At 46.8% G+C, this 18,904-nt stretch overlaps 1 protein-coding gene across 7 annotated transcripts in view; it reads left to right on the top strand.

Annotated features, from left to right (window-relative positions):
* Window positions 1-18,904, top strand: part of ASB3 (ankyrin repeat and SOCS box containing 3) — a 471,022-nt gene that overhangs the window by 44,276 nt on the left and 407,842 nt on the right. For 5 of the 7 annotated variants that reach the window (XM_078649594.1, XM_078649600.1, XM_078649595.1 and 2 more), the window contains 3 exons: window positions 11,348-11,432; window positions 11,879-12,083; window positions 13,297-13,455. In XM_078649594.1, the coding sequence (XP_078505720.1) occupies window positions 11,888-12,083; window positions 13,297-13,455 (355 nt within the window). In that variant the 5' untranslated portion in view covers window positions 11,348-11,432; window positions 11,879-11,887. The remainder of the gene's footprint in view (window positions 1-11,347; window positions 11,433-11,878; window positions 12,084-13,296; window positions 13,456-18,904) is intronic. The other 2 variants (XM_078649598.1, XM_078649599.1) reach the window with 1 other exon arrangement.

Consider the following 18,904-nt stretch of genomic DNA (forward strand, 5'->3'; position numbering starts at 1 on the left):
TCATTTTGTCCCCCATAAGCGTGGAAGGGTATACTCAGATGTGAGTCCCTTGCTCATTGCACCATCAGGATTCAAGCAAGCCGGGCCGACGACGCCTGAAATGGCAGAAACCGGTCTCCGGAAGCTTGTTTCCTTCCCAGTACAAGAATTGGCTTGGTAGTTTGGTTTGCCCTGTTCCCATCATGCACTGGGACAGGAACAGACTAATTTGCATATAGCCAAGTTCTGAGCTGGGATGGTGCAGTGAGCTAAAAAACGGTGATGGATCAAGCCCTGATCTTTGGACTGGGTAAGAGTGGTCTGCTTAATTCAGGCACTCTGTTCATCACCACCCCCTTTTCTGAATCATTTTGTCCACCATAAGCGTGGAAGGGTATACTCAGATGTGAGTCCCTTGCTCATTGCACCATCAGGATTCAAGCAAGCCGGGCCGACGACGCCTGAAATGGCAGAAACCGGTCCCCGGAAGCTTGTTTCCTTCCCAGTACAAGAATTGGCTTGGTAGTTTGGTTTGCCCTGTTCCCATCATGCACTGGGACAGGAATAGACTAATTTGCATATAGCCAAGTTCTGAGCTGGGATGGTGCAGTGAGCTAAAAAACGGTGATGGATCAAGCCCTGATCTTTGGACTGGGTATGAGTGGTCTGCTTAATTCAGGCACTCTGTTCATCACCACCCCCTTTTCTGAATCATTTTGTCCACCATAAGCGTGGAAGGGTATACTCAGATGTGAGTCCCTTGCTCATTGCACCATCAGGATTCAAGCAAGCCGGGCCGACGACGCCTGAAATGGCAGAAACCGGTCCCCGGAAGCTTCTTTCCTTCCCAGTACAAGAATTGGATTGGTAGTTTGGTTTGCCCTGTTCCCATCATGCACTGGGACAGGAACAGACTAATTTGCATATAGCCAAGTTCTGAGCTGGGATGGTGCAGTGAGCTAAAAAATGATGATGGATCTAGCCCTGATCTTTGGACTGGGTAAGAGTGGTCTGCTTAATTCAGGCACTCTGTTCATCACCATGCCCTTTTCTGAATCATTTTGTCCACCATAAGCGTGGAAGGGTATACTCAGATGTGAGTCCCTTGCTCATTGCACCATCAGGATTCAAGCAAGCCGGGCCGGCGACGCCTGAAATGGCAGAAACCGGTCACCGGAAGCTTGTTTCCTTCCCAGTACAAGAATTGGCTTGGTAGTTTGGTTTGCCCTGTTCCCATCATGCACTGGGACAGGAACAGACTAATTTGCATATAGCCAAGTTCTGAGCTGGGATGGTGCAGTGAGCTAAAAAACGGTGATGGACCAAGCCCTGATCTTTGGACTGGGTAAGAGTGGTCTGCTTAATTCAGGCACTCTGTTCATCACCACCCCCTTTTCTGAATCATTTTGTCCACCATAAGCGTGGAAGGGTATACTCAGATGTGAGTCCCTTGCTCATTGCACCATCAGGATTCAAGCAAGCCGGGCCGACGACGCCTGAAATGGCAGAAACCGGTCCCCGGAAGCTTCTTTCCTTCCCAGTACAAGAATTGGATTGGTAGTTTGGTTTGCCCTGTTCCCATCATGCACTGGGACAGGAACAGACTAATTTGCATATAGCCAAGTTCTGAGCTGGGATGGTGCAGTGAGCTAAAAAACGATGATGGATCAAGCCCTGATCTTTGGACTGGGTAAGAGTGGTCTGCTTAATTCAGGCACTCTGTTCATCACCACCCCCTTTTCTGAATCATTTTGTCCACCATAAGCGTGGAAGGGTATACTCAGATGTGAGTCCCTTGCTCATTGCACCATCAGGATTCAAGCAAGCCGGGCCGGCGACGCCTGAAATGGCAGAAACCGGTCACCGGAAGCTTGTTTCCTTCCCAGTACAAGAATTGGCTTGATAGTTTGGTTTGCCCTGTTCCCATCATGCACTGGGACAGGAACAGACTAATTTGCATATAGCCAAGTTCTGAGCTGGGATGGTGCAGTGAGCTAAAAAACGGTGATGGATCAAGCCCTGATCTTTGGACTGGGTAAGAGTGGTCTGCTTAATTCAGGCACTCTGTTCATCACCACCCCCTTTTCTGAATCAGTATCTTTTCCCAGCATCAATTGGTTGCTCTGAAACAACCTTGGTTCTAGGCATCGGTCCAGCCTGTTTGAGGTGAAACTGTGGGAGGGTCTCTTCTGCGTGTACCTGCCACACCATCTCAGCGACAGAGCTTAATGCTTCAGTTCTATTACTACAGCTTTTCCACAGTCACCAATCAGCGCTCTGTAGACCTCAAATATTTTATACCCAGAGGGCTTCTGGCACGTGTGCCAAGAAGTCAAGCTACAGGAGTTGTCTCAAGTAGGCATGGTTGGACTGGGATGGAAAATAGGTATGTGCATCCCAAATAAAAGTAAATAAATAAATAAATCCCTAGAGGATTCCCTTGGATCTTCTTGGACTGGTTCTGCAGATGGGTGACCCTCATTAGGAGAGGGCCACTGACTTTGCTGCTGACACCCAGGTGTCCTGCAGGAAAACTAAAGCAATGGGGCCCAGGAAGTGCGTCAGGGATTGTTTTTACTGGTAGACAGGGTAGGATAAAATTTATAAAGCACAATTATACATGAGGGTGTCAAGGCGCTAAGCAGACTGAGGTGAGGAGAGAAGCCTAAGACATTCAGCTTGGATGAGAAAAGACATGTTTTTAGCAGCTTTCTAAACACCGGTAGATTTTCCGCATTGGAAATGGGGGAAGGCAGGGAGTTCCAGAGTTTGGCTGCCTCTACCGAGAAGGAGCGCCTGCCCCACCTTGCCCTTTGGTATCTTGGAGAGAGCAATTTTTTCCCGGGAGAAGGATCTCAAAACTCTTCTGGAGGTATACCATTGGAACACGGTTTTCAACTGCAGCGAGCCTTTACTATGCACGGCTTTATATACTGCGCTCAGATCCTTGAAGGAGATACTTTGCTTAGTGGGAAGTCAGTGCGGGGCACGAATCCTCTCGCTGGCAGATTGTTGCTTTGGAATGTTCAGGATCAGCCTTGCTTCTGCGTTCTGAACAACCTGAAGCTTGTTTAGGAAGGTCGCATTGATGTTGAGGTATAAAGCATTGCAGAAGTCAAGCCGGGAGGTTATAAGTGCAATGATGGTGGACCGATGCAATTCGGACGGGATAAAAGGTAACACCTTTCTAAGGATCTTTATGCTATAGAAACAGGTGCTGACTGCGCGGTTGACCTAAACATCAAAGGTTAGACCCTCGTCGAAAATGACCTCTAGATTTTTAGCGGTCTTATCGGGGACAGGAAGGTGACCATAGTCTGCCGGCCACCAGGTATTTGACCAGATGGAGTTCTGTGAGCCAAAAACCAGTATCTCTGTCTTATCAGCGTTAATCTTAAGGGAATTACCCTTCATCCAGCGGATAATGCTTGCCATGCACTGGTTAAATTTCTCCGCAACCAGTTGTAAATTATTAGAGATGGAGACAATAATTTAGGTGTCGTCTGCGTAAGAGATCACCTGGAAACCAAATGGTCTCACCAGCTCAGCCAGGGGGTCACATACATTTAAATAGGGTGGGGCTCAGTGAGGAGCCATCACGGACCCCACATGGAAGGCTGAAAGCCCTAGCTCTAAAACCTCTGCAGCTAACGATATTCGTTCTCCCCGACCTGAAAGAATGAAGGAGCTGCAGGGCTTCACCATTAACTCCCGCTTCCTGCAGACGCTGAACCATGCGCGTCAGGGAAACGGTATCAAAATGTTGAGCATAATCAACACCGGTGATCCTCCATGATCCACCTGCATGCAGATATGGTCAGTAGCTGAAATAAGGGCAGACTCAATGCTGTGACCGGCGTGGAACCGATTCTGAGAGAGGTCTAAGCACTCCTGGGACTCAACATGATTAGTCAGAACGGTGTTGATGAATTCCTATGGAATTTTGGCCTAAGAGACTGCTGAGGAATCCCTCAGCAAAGGCAAGTGCCAAGACCCCAGATCGAGGAATGATCCAACAGTGGAAGCCAAAAACTAAGCTTCAGGAACTAAAGTAAAATTAAGAGGCCATGAGGCCTTAAGCGACTGCTCCTAGTGCCCAGAGGTGACTACCAGCCCTATATTGATGCCTTCCCTGTGAAAAATGGCACTGCTGTGCCAGGGAAAAGGAGGAAAGAAGCCTGGTCCCTGGGGAAGGGCTGGGTGGGAAAAACGGAGCATGTAGTGCTCTGCTCCAATTTCCAAAACTGCTCCCAGGGAAGGCCAATCTACCTGGCTTAGCACAACATTCATCATTCTTTTCTGTTGAGTTCGGGGAGTGCGTGGGGCCCCCTCCCCAGAGCCAGCTTTGCCCCATGGTTTAATGGACAAGTTCTGCCGAAGGGTACCACATCTCTTTGGGACAGCAGCAGCAACACAAGAAAGAAACTCCACCACACTGCTCAATGAGGCGGTGTGCCTCTCACTCTCCTGCCTGTGTTTGGGGGGTGCATGGAGCACAACACCAACATCACCCCGTCCCTACTGATCACAGCTTGGAGAACAAAAATGCACACTAGAAGAGTATAGCGTGTGGGGAGTCTGGTAGGTGCTGCTGGGTCTTAAGGTTCTCACTGTAACCCGCAACAAAATGCAGCATCTAGATACCCGAGTGGGCAGCGAATTTTTAGAAAATAAAAATGAAAAATGCGTTACAAGGACACATTTTTCAAACCAAACTAAAAGCCTTCTTTAGATAGCTGTGAAGTTGCTTAAAACATATTTACTGCTTAAGGCCAAAGAACACCTAAGCCCTTGTGTTAGACCTGGCATCCTTGGTGTGGTTTCCCCATGACTTTTTGCCTTCTAACCTCCTGTTTTGCTGACTTCATTTTTGCTGGCTTTATGATTCTGGGCACTTTTCCACTGCTAACCAGTGCTAAAGTGCATGTGCTCTGTACTCAACACTTGGTAATATTGGCTTATCCACAATTGGCATATTTAATTTACTTACAAGTCCCTAGTAAAGTGCACTATATGTTCCCATTGCGTATAAATTAAATGCTATTAGTGGGCATGCAGCACTGATTGTGCCACCCATTTCAGTAGCCCTTTAAACATGACTCTGGCCTGCCACTGCAGAGCCAGTGTGCAGTTTAAACTGACATTTTGACCTCACAAGTTAACCTACTTGCCAGGCCCAAACCTTCCCTTTTATTACATAGAAGGCACCCCTAAGGTAGGCCCTAGCCAGCCCTATGGGCAGGGTGCAGTGTACTTAAAAGGTAGGACGTGTACTTTTACGTTTTACATGTCCTATAGTGAAGAACTGCTAAATCTTTTGTTCACTAGTGAAAGGCCTATCTCGCGTATACATTCATTTTGGGTTTGCCTCAAAACATCTTTTAAGTGTAATTTCCAATTGGGCAAAGATGGAGATTTAGAGTTTGGTGTCTATGGACTCTCAATTTAAAATTACAACTGATGGTGATGTTGGATTTTCAATTGTAAGTCTGAAAATGCCGCTTTTTCTTACTTTAACCATTCTGTGCCTCTGTCTGTCTCTGTATACACGTCTGGGTAGGTTGACAGCTGGGTTTTGTGCATTCCCTCTAGACTCACACACAAAGGAAGCTGGGCTGTGACATTTGCAAACTAATGACCAATCACCAGGCTGATGGACCTTCCTGAGTAAGATTGGGAGGTAGGAGCTGACACTTGCACCTGAATAGGTCTGTGCCTGTCCCCACACAAATAGCTGCATAACCCCTCGTAGTGATTCTGAAGCCTTTTATGAACTCTGCCCCTCCTTTCTGAGTCAGAGGGCCCATAAGCATCATCCAAATCAGAGTATGCACTTTTGCATTCGCTACTATTATTTGCCCCATAATGTGTTGGCTCATGTCTGTCATGTCTGAGTGTGCAGCTTTCGAATGTGTTCCCTTTTGGTTATAAGGAAAATGTGTATTTATTTGAGATTCAATAAGCCATCTGTCCACCTTGCCCTGCATTTGACTTTGTTAGGAACACCCTCTGGTGTTACTGTGGCAATAAAGGAATGCTGAATGGCATAAAATGTCCTTCCTAAATGATGCCAAACAGTTAGTGCTAGGTTGCATCAGTACCTTCGTAGCGAATCTACTCCCTTTAATGCCCAGTTTTCATTCTTAAGTCTCTCGTTAATAACCCCTATGTTCATTTCATTCGTTTGACAATTTTCACAATTTTTCCTTCTCTTTCAAGGATACAGACTATTCTTGTTTTTCTCATCCATTAATAGAGTTTCTGTCATTAAGTGAAACTGTGCCGGTCTTTTCTTATTCAAATTTCCAGCTATCTGGTTATTTTCTAAAAATGAATAAAAATTGGATTCATTATAAAATTCCTAGTGACAGATTCAGATAATCTCTTGAATAAGCATATCGCCTACACTTAGCACTGAGTCTGGTATTTTCTCAATAGTACTCTAGGGGCCAGATGTATGAAAGTAAGTGCTTGTGATTACAGATAGCGTTTTTTTGCGATTTGCTACTTGCTAATTGCAAACAGCAATGCACAAATGCATTAATACATTTTGCGATTCACAGTGGGTTGCAAATAGACTTACCTCATTAATATTCATTAGGTAGGTCCCGGTTTGTGACCCATTGCGAATCGCAAACATCACAGCGATTGTGGCCTGTTGTGGTCAGCTTCATTTTGGGGGGGAAATGCAGTCCTTTTTCCTTACAGGAAAATGGGATGCATTTCAAAAAGAAAAATTAAAGTTTTCTTTTATTTTTTAAGAGCTGGCAGTGGCCCATAGAACCACTGCCTACTCTTAAAAAATGTTTCAAAGGGGAAGAGGTCTCTTGGGAACCCCTTCCCATTTGCGAATGAGTTAGCACCTACTTGAAGTAGGTGGTAAAATGCAAATGTTTTGAGACTGCAATTCGGTCTCAAAACATTCACACATACCTCTGCGTATTGATATTGGGAAGGGTTACCTTAAACACGCCTCTTCCTAATACCGAATCACAAACCCAATTTGAGATTCGGCAAAGGTTACAGAATCGCAAATTGGCCTTTGTACATTGAAAAATGCCTTTTTTTCATTAGCAACCAGGCCAATTCTGCGACGTGGGCCGTTTGCAAAATTAATAAAGCTTTGTACATCAGACCCTAGGTCTCTTCAACAAGTAATGGCATTTAGCAAACATTAGATATACCTTTATTTATTATTTTAATTTTTCACCGGGTGTTCACCTTCACACCAATCTACGAGTGGTATTTCACACGTTCCAGGTTAAATTGACACCCAGTACAATGGAAATATATTACTATTTGGTAAATATGGTATGCAAATTCAAGAGAAATCATGGCGTATACGGCTTAAATGAATGTCGTTTTACCGAATTTGATTTTAACCACTCATCAAAATATATAGTGCATATTTTAATTTTTCATTTGTAAGTAGGTAATTTTTTCAACATTTATAAAAAATTGTTTTCTATGTGATTATGGCAACCCTAAATAAGTTCGATAAAGAATTGGGACAAAACGCATTAGCTGTTCTTTTGAATTTAGTAGAAGAAGTTGTTGAATTCTTCCTTAGCATTATATATGAACTCATCCATCAATGACTTTGTGAGTGGCTTTTTATATGTGGATCATTATAATGTACGTTGCAGTATTAGGATTGAAACATATGCCAGAAAAGTCTGCCCTTTCTCTGAAAGTAGTTCTTTTGGGGGGCTTCCAAAGTAACACGGCGCTTGTCCGTTGCTGGGTACAGCACTTAATGGTCCTGCCAAAAGGAGCACCTCTTTTTGGTGTCGCTGAAACTAGCTACATCTTCCCACCATATTTATCTGGACTTTCTGGTTCCTCAAATCATCTGAGGGATCCCCAGGCTCGGGATTTGCATTCAGTAGAATCACCCACAAAGAAAGCCTGTTCATTTCTGCGGCGAACTTCCATGCCTTTGCTCTTCCATGATTCAGGTAGTTGAGCCTTCTAGGCTTGAGATGGGGTAATGGTAATTTCCAGCCCCAATCAGTGTGGTTTCAAGGCATTCTAATTCATATAATAAACTTTTATTTCCTGAGTGTAACCTAATGTCTGATTTTATTTCCAGTTAGTTTTTTTTAAAGTACTGAACTCATTTAAATCACTAGAGAATTCCCACAGAATTCGCTGTGGCAGCGCGCCTTGTACTTGTGTGTAATGGGTAATTGGCAAAGCTGCACTTAATTTTTAATACCCTGTAGACATACAGGTGGCTGGTATGGAACGGGGGGAGGGTTTGGTAGGGAAAAAAAATATATAACATCCCTGCATGACCGCCGTCTCTCCTCCGCTTCTCTTCCTGACTCTCGGAAGCACACAGGCTCCCCATAGCTAATCATGATGCTGCTGTCTCCAACATGACAGCAGAGTCGTGATTGGTATTAGCCAGTTCTTTAAATGGGCCGGTACTCGCTGACTTTTTATTTTTACCCAGCCGAGTACCGGCACTTCTCCACTGTCAAGGAGAGTACCGGCACTCGGGTTCTGACTGATAACGTGGGCACTGACTGGTGCCCGAGGGCCAGCTGAGTGACGGTTTTTGGAAGCATGTTGGCCATGAAGTCTGTATTATTGTGTTGTGACAACTGGCAGGCTGCCTGGTGGGGCCTGAGGGCCTGCCGCTGGGTCGTGTTGTTAGTGCCTCAGAAGAACGCTGGTACAAAGGGCCATTTTCATCAATTGGCCTCCCAGTGGGGTCTGATTGTCTTTCTCCTGTTTCCCCTGCAAATCCACCCCATCCCGCCCACCTGCTGGGATATTGAGTTTATGATGGGCGAGGATGTGGTGGTGGGCTCCCTGGCGCCCAGGTGAGGTGGCGCAGACGCAGCGGGGCTCCAGAGACCTGGCTCCGTGGCTCTGCAGCAGTGGTGCCCGGCACACCAGGCCCTCGCCACACAGGCCGCAGACTCGGTCAGCCCTCGGGTTGGCATCGCAAAGCAGCCTTCGGCTTTGGCGCATTCCCAGCAGCAGCTGCAGCGGTCCCTCACCCTGCCAGCCGGGCACGAGGGGGACAAGGCAGGGCAGAGCGCCTCCTGGCACGCTGGGCACTCCTGGCATCAAGATCTGGTTCTGCCATCCTTGGAAGGGCCACTGCTGGGGAAAACAGGCCGCCAAGCCACCCAGGAGCCAAAGGGCGAGGCACAGCATGGCAGCCATTGAGCCCCACCGCAAAGAATCCCGGGGGTCTCTGCTTGGCACGAAAATAACCAAACTGGCTCTGATCTGTCCGTCAGGTGTGAAGTTGCAATGGAGCTGTGATGGTGTAGAAGTCCTCGCCTCAGTGCACCAGGGCTGTGCAGGGGACCGGTGCCAACCAAAGGGCCTCTCTGCCCGGGCCTGCGCCAAAATGGGGTCAGAATGGGGTAACACGATTCAAAGTTGGGGACAAGCGCGGGCAACAGGGCCAGGGGTCTCGGAGCTTGGCACTTGGACGTGGCACCAGGGTGAGAGTGCCCTGCAGCTGGGCACAAAGATGGGACAAGTCCCTTCAAGTGGGTCGCAGAGGGTGCACCAGGGAGGAAGTCCCTGCAGCTGGCACACGGAGGGGGCCCTGCAACTTGAGTTATTGAGGGGCCACAGGGGGCCTTGGAGCGGGTCACACAGCTGAGAGCACCCCCACAGCAGCAGGAGCGGAGGTTCTGGATCAGGGGGAGCCAAGCCCTACCTCAAGTAAAGGGGAGCTGACGAGGTCTCCCGGGGGAAGGGGCTCAGAGAAGAGGGGAGGAGGAGGAGCTGCCAGCCCCCACCTCCTCCCCAACAAAGACAAACATGACTTTCAAATTAAACTCTTTTAGCTAACCTGAGGGGCGAGGAAGCCGCGAGCTGTGGCTTGTGAACCCCGGGCCGGGCGGTGTCTGATTCACCCTCTTCCGGTTATTGAAGATTTAAAAAAAACTTTGCTGGGAGGTGTGAACCACACTGGGCACCTTTCTCCGGTCCCTGGGGGGCCCCCGGGTCCGGCCAGAGCGGCCTGTCCAGGGTGGACCTGGGAGGGGGGCGCAAGGGCAGCCGCCTGGACAGACAGAGGGCAGCGAGGAGGCAGTGCGCACAAGGGTGGGGGCACGGGGGAACAGCACAGAGCGAGGGTGAGGGGTACAGGGTACTGGAGGATCAGTATGGGTTGAGGGTGGGGGGCCCAGAGCTGGAGAAACAATAGAGTACAAGGAAGTGTGTACTGAACTGGAGGAACTGTAGAGGACGGGGAAGGGGTACTGGAGGGACAGTACAGAGTGAGAGCAGGGTGCACAGAGAACTGGAGGGACAGTACAAGACGGGAGGTGGTCCTGGAGGAAAAGGGCAGGAACGGGAGGAGTACTCGGAAAATAGTACAGGACGGGAGGGGGATCTGGAGGAACAGTACGGGGTGGGCAGGAGTACTGGTGGAAAAGTACAAAGTGAGGATGGGGTACTGGGGGAACACCCCAGGGTACGGATGGGGTGCACTGGCTGCTGGAGGAGCAGTACAGGACTGTCCCTGGCGCCCAGGTGAGGTGGAATGTCAAATGACTTCCCCATGGGAGGCCAGTATTGTTCTTCTCCCTGACCTCTACCCTGCTGACTCTGCACACGCTCGGGACCCTGCAGTGTTCACTGTCTGCCACTGCAAGCTCTCCGGCCCTGTGGTTTTCTGCCGAGGGGAGAGGAGGTGAACATGGGGATGAGTGGGGAAGGAGCAGATAGTTTAAAGTAGGAAAAGGTAGAGAGGCAGAAGGGGCAAGCGCAGACAAAGATATGTAAGAGATCCAGACGGTTCTGGAAAGAGGTAGAGAGGCGTGGAGAGGGAAGATTAGAAATAGAAGGAGTAAAATATTTTTAACACAAAAAAAATAAATATAAGGAGTGATGGTAGAGAGTGATAGGATACAATAGGGAACAGAATTAGCTACAAACGGGAGAGAGGTGAGTGTGGGAGGGATCGCTAGGTTTGAGATGTGAAGACAGATCGTGTGTGTTTGAGAGGAACAGAATCGGGATGTGTTAGACCTGGCACCTTGGCGTGAGTCTCCCTTCCACTTTTTGCTGATGTGCCTCAAATGTTTTTGCTGGTGTTCGATGCTCAGGGCACTGCACCACGGCCAATCCGTGCCGCAGTGCAAGTGCTCCCAATATAAAATGTATCCATAATTGATTTCCATGATTATTTGGTTTACTGTCAGTCCCCAGTAGAGTGCACAAGGAGTGCTGGGGCTTGTAGATACAAATGCCGCTAGTGGGCCTGCAGCGCTGGTTGCGCCTCCGCCACAGCCCACTTTGCCCATGCCTTAACACGTCTCTGAGTAAATCGAAGACCGACCTTTTACCTGTGCGTTATCAATAATGATTTTTCTTACTTTTTTCATTTCAGCTCCCTCCTGAGCTCATGCCAAGCTTTTCAACTGCCCTGATTCCCCACTGCGAGGCTTGAAATGTAATACATATTTCTCCAGCAGGTGTGTATGGGTCTTTTATTAAACACTCAGAAAAGGACAGAGCTTCTTCGATAGAAACAATATACATTACAAAAAAGCTCTGTTGGGTTTAGACTTTGGGAATCTTTGTGCCGATGAATACAAGTCCTGCCACCGACCTGTTGTCTTCCCAAAAATTATAGTGCTGCACATGCTAACTCTGAACCCCGAAATGAAGCCCATTGGTTTTAAGCAGTGGACCCACCTGATACTAATTTGAAAATCAGTATCTGGGGAAAATATTTATTGATCTTAAATTCACTCAATTAATAATCGCTGCCCCATTGAAAGATTTCAAAACTAGTGTGCGTATCACTTAAAAATCATTCTTTAGAAGAAAGTTCAGTATTGAATGTAATTTGGTTTTGCTTTAGGTTTTCTTCTTTCTTTATTACCATGACAGTTGTCCATCTCTCTCCTCCAACCAGGATTTCAGCATGGATTTCACGGAGGCCTACTCAGATAGATGCTCAAGCGTTGGGCATGCAACAAGAAGTGGCAACGTTAAATGTTTGCAGAGACTCATTAAAAGAGGCAGTAGTGTTGACATATCGGATAACCGAGGGTGGATGCCAATTCATGAAGCAGCTTTTCACAACTCCAGTAAATGTTTGAGGCTGCTGCTTCAAGCTGGTAAGTTTCAAATACCAGGTTATAGAGTTTAAGACACACACCGTGTATGATTAACCATATGCTTTGAGGTGCGTAACCCGTCACTCAGTTTGTATAGTTGTGACAAGCAAGAGCTGACCCCTGAATGCCAGTGCGTTGGTCATCTCTGAATCAAGAAGGGCAGATGAAGATTCATCCACCCCTCCATAGTATTTGCAGGCCTGCCTGTTCATTTGTCCACCCCTCCCTCCTGTATGCAGACCTGCATGTTCATTTGTTCCCCCTTCCCTACTGTATTCAGGCGTACATTTTCATTCACCTACCCCTCCCTACTATGGGGTTTAGGTCTGCTTCCTCCTAAATCACCATCATCTCCAGGTTTCTCAGTGGAACCATTAAACATCTCCCAATGCAATCTGTGGCTAACTTTCAGGAAATCCTTGAAGCCAAAGTACAGTCTTTGACAAAGTACTAAGATTTTACATTTCTAACAGTCATAACTGGCTGTGAAAACTTAAAACTGCATTAAAAATGCGTAAAATGCGGAACAAGTTTAGACGCGATGTCTATCATTTCTTTCAGTGTGAGTGTTTTTTCAAGGACAGGAACTTGTGGGGAAATTCCACTCTTTAGGGAGTCCATGAAGTAGTTTATTTTCAGCCGAGCACGGTTGGATCGGCCTACTCTTGGTGTCTAAAACCAAGAGGGGTAGTTCATTTTACTGAGTTATTTTCATTTAAACACAGTCGCACAGATGGGAGACTGCCCCTCTTTGTTTATAATAGCACTCACTGTGAATGCCCCGTGACAAAACCGCATTCCAGCTGCATTGTTCACATCCCCGTGAGGCATTTTGCTGACCTGTCAGTGCAATTAGCAAGTGGCAAAAAAGCAGCATTGCAAAAAGGTATGGTGAGAGAGCATATTGCTATTTGGAGGGCTTACTTTATTGTGTGTGCATGGAGTGCACCCTACGGGGTCAAATAACAGAAGCCCTTCAGCTGAACCATAAAAAACCCATTATTTGTGAGTTATTTAACTGCAGAGTGACAAAAATGCGAGAGTTAGACTACTCCATCTGTACTGTTGCTGGACATTATCATTTCAAATTAAAGGTTATTAGGCTAATTTTAGCTACACAAAATGTACATAGTTTTTAAGACTTATTTCTATATCTCGCAATACTTATTGATGCAAAAAAATAACTTAACAAACCTTTTTTCAACTTTTTAAGCAGCTTCGAAGAGTTATATAAAGTCAAAGACATTTGAGGGTGAAACCGCGTTACATCTTTCTGCAAGACAAGGCAGCGTGGAGTGTACGAAAATTCTTTTGCAGGCAGGAGCTGATCCCAACGAATTTACAAACGAAGAAACCACCCCATTATTTATAGGTGAGAACCTGAATGATGGCACTGAATTTATGTTATGTTATGTTAATGAGAATTTGTGGAGCGCACGTTCACCAACAGGTTTCTTGGCGCTGAGTAGAGGGGAGGAGTATATGTGTCTGAGTTAGAGTCAACGTGATCACTAATTATCAATTGTTAAACATATGTGATACATTGATTATAGTGTGGCATTCTACTACATGTTGCTCTACGTTTCTTGATCTGTGAAAAGTCTTACATGTCATGTTGTGTTGTCCCAATCCTATGCATTTCCCACTATGCAGGATCTTGATTTATCACAGAAAAAAACTTGTACCAAACCAGTAAAATTCAGCAGTTATAGTTCCTGAGCTGACTATAACTTACGCCCCCTCAATGCACTACTTACGATCTCACATATTTCATCACTCATGACATGATCAGTGACATCACTGATGACACCTCAAATGGCCCCCAAGGACCCTCAGCATCCAAAGGGACTTCATCACCCAAGGGGCCCCATCCCCATGACTGGCATTAAAAAATATATATTTGGGGAGGGGGCCCCCCCTCTCTGGGCCAATTTTGTCCCCGAGACCCTATGCCTCAGGGCCCAGCCATTATGCTCTTGGAGGGGGCAATGTTTTCATCTGTTTCCCTGCATGCATATTTGCATGCAGGGAAACAGATGAAACTCTGCTTTCTGCAAGCCGAGCTGTTTAACAGCTCCGGCTTGCAGAAAGCGGAGTTATGTCTGCTTTTGCCTGGTGGGAGCTCTCACCAAGCAAAAGCAAACACAGCTTTCACCCAAAGGTGGGCATCTCGGGAGATAGCTGGAGCCGGCCCTGGGGGGTGGTGGAACCAAGGGCCATCCATGTCTGAACTAGGGGGGCCGCATGGCTTCACTCTATTGTTTATTTAAGCCCCAGGGAAGTGCTGGTCACTGGGGCGGGGGTCCGCGATGGACCCCTTAATTAATTTCTTTGAGCCCCTGGAAGGTGGCAGTCTCCGGGGTAGCAGGGGTCGTGTGGGGCCCTCCCCCTTTATTTTACAACAGGTCACATACATGTTGTAGGTGACCTGTTGTTGACAGGTCTAACAGGGTCTATGGCCAGTGTGGAGTGAGGAGACTGTGGCCAGACTCAACGAGTTGGGTGGAATGGGCAGGCAAGAGGGCATGGTCAATACAGCGCATGCCATGGCCAAAGCAGGAACAGCAATGTTGGCAGTGGTACGGCACATAAGAGACCTTACTGCCAAGTCAGTACTGTTTAAGGCAAACCCCATCTGAGTTGGAGCATCTACAGTACACTGATGCAAGGCAGTCGTAAGACTAGTGTTGGTGATAAACCAACATGTTTACACTCCTGTTATGACGCCAAGCCAGAGCCTGATTTGCCAAGCATGACTGTGTTGGCCGTGTAGGACAAAAAAGGACACCAAAGATTTTTTGTGATTGATTTGATGAAAGGATCACTGTGCCTTTAACAAAACATACCTCCTAGTCCGGTAATGCGGGCTTCAACAGGGGGCCGTCGGGCACATTGGACCTGCTGGGGAGCAGAGTTAGCGTAGGAAATTGGATTAGTTGGGGAGGGGGATTGGTACTTATCTCGGTGTGCGGCGGTCCATCTCCTCTCAGTCGCACCTTTTGCATCGCGTTGTGGCGGCTTGTGCTCACTCTTCCCACGGCGCCCTGTATGATGTCGGTGCGGTGGGTCGTCTGAATATGTAAAGGAGGCTTTCTTAGAGACTGAAAAGGGACTAAGTTGTGTTCCAGGATGGTGAAAGAATAACACACTGTGTTGTGTCTTTTATGGTTTCATAATTACAGCAGTGTGTAGCTGTTTTCATTGAAATGAGAGAAGATTGTGAGATTCTGTAGTTCTTAGAGGGGATTCATCAATCCTATATTTTTAGCGAATGGTTCATATGTGCTCTGTTCAAGGTGTATCAAAGAAGCTTTTGCAGGGACTGAAGACGGACTATGTTAATTAAAGAAGAAATAGTGTGTCATGTCTGAGGGGTTCATGAGAGAATTGTCTTGAGTTGTTCAGTAGTGAGCATGGTATATTAGTTTATTTTGCAGAAGGATTATTTCGATATTTTGATTATTTCTAATTATTAGGGCAGATTCATAAGTCCTGTACATTTAGAGGACAGTTCGTGGGTGCTATGGACGATTCGTGGTTCGTGGCAGGAGAATGACGATTCTCCAATTAATATGCAGAGAGAATCTTGATTTAATTAAAAACAAACTGAGGCTAACATTATGCAAATACTTTTATTTGCTGCCCAAACATGCAGCCCTTTAAAGAATGTAACTACATCATAATAAGTAGAACATAAACAACATGACAAGTAGACTGTGCAGGCTCTCATCTTCCTTGTGGGCTGCGATGACACAGCTGAACAACTTGAAAACTCCAGTAAATCCACTTAGTCTTTAATATTGTTATCTGAGAAGAAAAAGACACTGTATAGTGAAATGCGTAAGGACTATTAAAAAGTAATGTACAGCAATGTAATGCAATAGTAATAAAATAGTAGCATAATAATAACACAATAAAGCATAAACATAACCGAACCCAAACCTCTCAGGGAGAGGAGGGTGGGATAATGTTAGCCTCCGTTTGTCTTTAATGAAATCAAGATTCTCTCTGCATAATAATTGGACCGGAGGCTACCATTATGCATGTTTAAAGCCATGTAGAGCTACACTGCTAACATGTTCTATTGGTCTCAAGTAAAACTTAGAGAAGGAACTTGCATTAGACCAATCTGCTGCTTTAAGTATTTCGGGTAGAGATCCTCCGGCCCAAAATACTTTGCTCGCCATTGCACCCCTAGAAGAGTGAGCTCCAAATCTAGAGAGATCCACTCCAGCCTTATGCATAATTAAACGTATCCATCTGTCCAGTGCCGCTGAGGATACAGGTATAAAGGGTCTCACATAAGATAAAAGAAGTTTATCACTACCAGCAGCTCTAAATCTTGAAATCTTGTTCTCATAGCATTTCATACAATTCACAACACATAGTTTTTCACATTAATGAAAGATAGGATAAAAGATGGACTCAGACATTGTTTTTGTTCTTTTCCAGATGTCAAAGTGGACGCCTTCATATGAGTAGAATCTATTAGAAAGTTCTAGTGCTCTAATGTCAGAAACCCTTCTAAAGGAGATCAAGCACAGGAGAGTAGCTAACTTCATTGAGATTCTTTTAAGGGAGAGTGACTCGTTGTCAGGCCAAGAAAGGAAGAGATTAAAAATAAGGTTAACATCCCAAAGGGATTAGTAACGTGCCTTGGGAGGTCTTCTTAGTCTAATACCTGGCAAGCTGGCAAGATTGGAGATCCCTCCAAAGGAAATGCCATCAAATGAGCTAGCCAGGCTGTATGAATTTCCAAAAAGGAGTTATCAGAATGATGGTGCAAGACTCTAGTCTGACTTTCCACAATAGTCTCAGAATCATTGAGAAGGGGGAAAGGCATAAGCCTTGATCCCTTCCCAAGACTGGAGAAAGGCATCTACTCCTGAGGCATAGGGGTCCGGCCTCCAACTGAAGTAACTCTCCACTTGGTGGGTCAACCTGCTGGCAAATAGGTCTAATTGTATCGGGCCCCAAGATCTTGGATCTGAGAAAAAATCTCTGGGTTCAGTTTCCAGTCGCTTGAGTCGTGGAGGAAACATGAGTTCCAGTCTGCCCTCACATTCTGTGAACCCAGGATGAATTCTGCTCTGAGGGTAATCTTGTGGTCCCAACAAAAATACCATATTCGTTTGGCAAGATCTGAGAGATTTTTTGATCTCGCACCCCCAAGCCGATTTATGTAGGAGACAGCTGAGAAATTGTCCAAACGGATTAGGGTATTTGAGTTCTTTAAAAGTTCCTTGAAGCTCATAATTACATTGAGAGCTGCTAGCATCTCCAGCAAATTTATGTGGAGGGATTGTTCTTCCAAAGACCACCTCCCTCCGGTCTCTAAATCCTTTAGGCGAGCACCCCATCCTTGATTGCTCGCATCTGATTCTAAAGTGAAATCTGGAACATTCCCAAAGATAGCTTTCCCGTTCCAGGCTTGGAGGTTTTTCAACCACCAATGAAGATCCTCTCGGGCATCTTGCGAGAGAGGTAGAGAGTCTTCGTACCAGAGGCCCTTTCTCAGGCCCAGTGCTTTCAATCTTTGCAGACCTCTGTAATGAAGAGGACCTGGTGAAATGGCTTGAATAGAGGACAAAAGAAGTCCCAAAACTCTGGCCAGATCTTTTAGTCGGATAGATTCTTTTGGAAGGACAAGTGAAACATGTTGTTCGAGGCATTTGGACTGCTGAATTCATATCTGTACATAGATCGCCGCCTAGTGTTGGGTCCGGATGATTGCACCTTGTTGTCCTGGAAGAGTCTTCGAAGTATCACGAGATAGGTGACTCCTCCCCTGGACTACAGTGCGCATGGGCATATTCTCCATCCTCAGATAGTTTTTTTCCGCCATTGGGTTCGGATGTTATTGCTATACTCCAACTTCGGAATCGAAACTAAACATTTCTAGAGGCCAAAAGGCCTTCGACTTTGACGGTATTGTTCTCGCTCGGTACTTCTTGATTCGATCAAGCTTTCCATCTCGACCCGGTCGTAGACGCGGGCCGTTGGGCCTTCTCGACGCCACGTGGGCCTGCTGTCGATGGAAAGGAGCCCATTCAAAAGGTGCCCACAATGCCACTCCAAGTTCCCGCATACTGACAAACACACAGTTTGCAACAAGTGCCTATCAACCAGACCACAAGGAAGAAACTTGCCCAGCATGTGCCCAATTCCGTTCGAAGAAAACAATTCGGATTCCACGGGCCGCTAGGCAAGAGATGCAGCGAAAGGCACCGGAACCAGACAACAGCTTCGAGGATGAACAAGATCTTCCAGAAGCGAAAGATTCGGATCTAGAGATCGTCACCGTCGAGGACCACTCGGACTCCGATGACGAAATCCCACCGGGGCAAACCGTGAGTACACTGCCCCCGACACCGATTACCCCGTTACCGAAGGCTCCGGTCGAGGCATTGCCTAAAGGCCTTAGCCAAGATCCAAAACATCATTCAGCATCCCCGCCGTCCGGCTCGGCTTCGAAAACAAAGATTAAGCCTTCAGAGACCCCAGGTCCAAGTAACGTTATCCCAAAGAAGGTTCTAGAACCTACAAAGGTCGTCGACCCAAAGGGCGTCGAACCGACGAAGGCCGTACAGCCTAAGGGCGTCGACCCGAAGAAGGCCCTCGAGCCAAAGGGCGCCGAACCAAAGAAGGCCGTCGAACCAAGAAGCGCTGAACCAAAGAAGGACGTCGAGCCAAAGAAGTCCGCCGACCCGAAGGGCGCCAAACCGAAGAAGGCCGTCGACCCAAAGAAGGCCGCTGTGCCAAAGGTCGTCGCACCGAAGAAGGTCGTCGACATAAAGGGCGTCGTACCGAAGCCTGTGGTC

The sequence above is a fragment of the Lissotriton helveticus genome, chromosome 6 (assembly GCF_964261635.1).
Source record: "Lissotriton helveticus chromosome 6, aLisHel1.1, whole genome shotgun sequence".
Taxonomy (NCBI): Eukaryota; Metazoa; Chordata; class Amphibia; order Caudata; family Salamandridae; genus Lissotriton; species Lissotriton helveticus.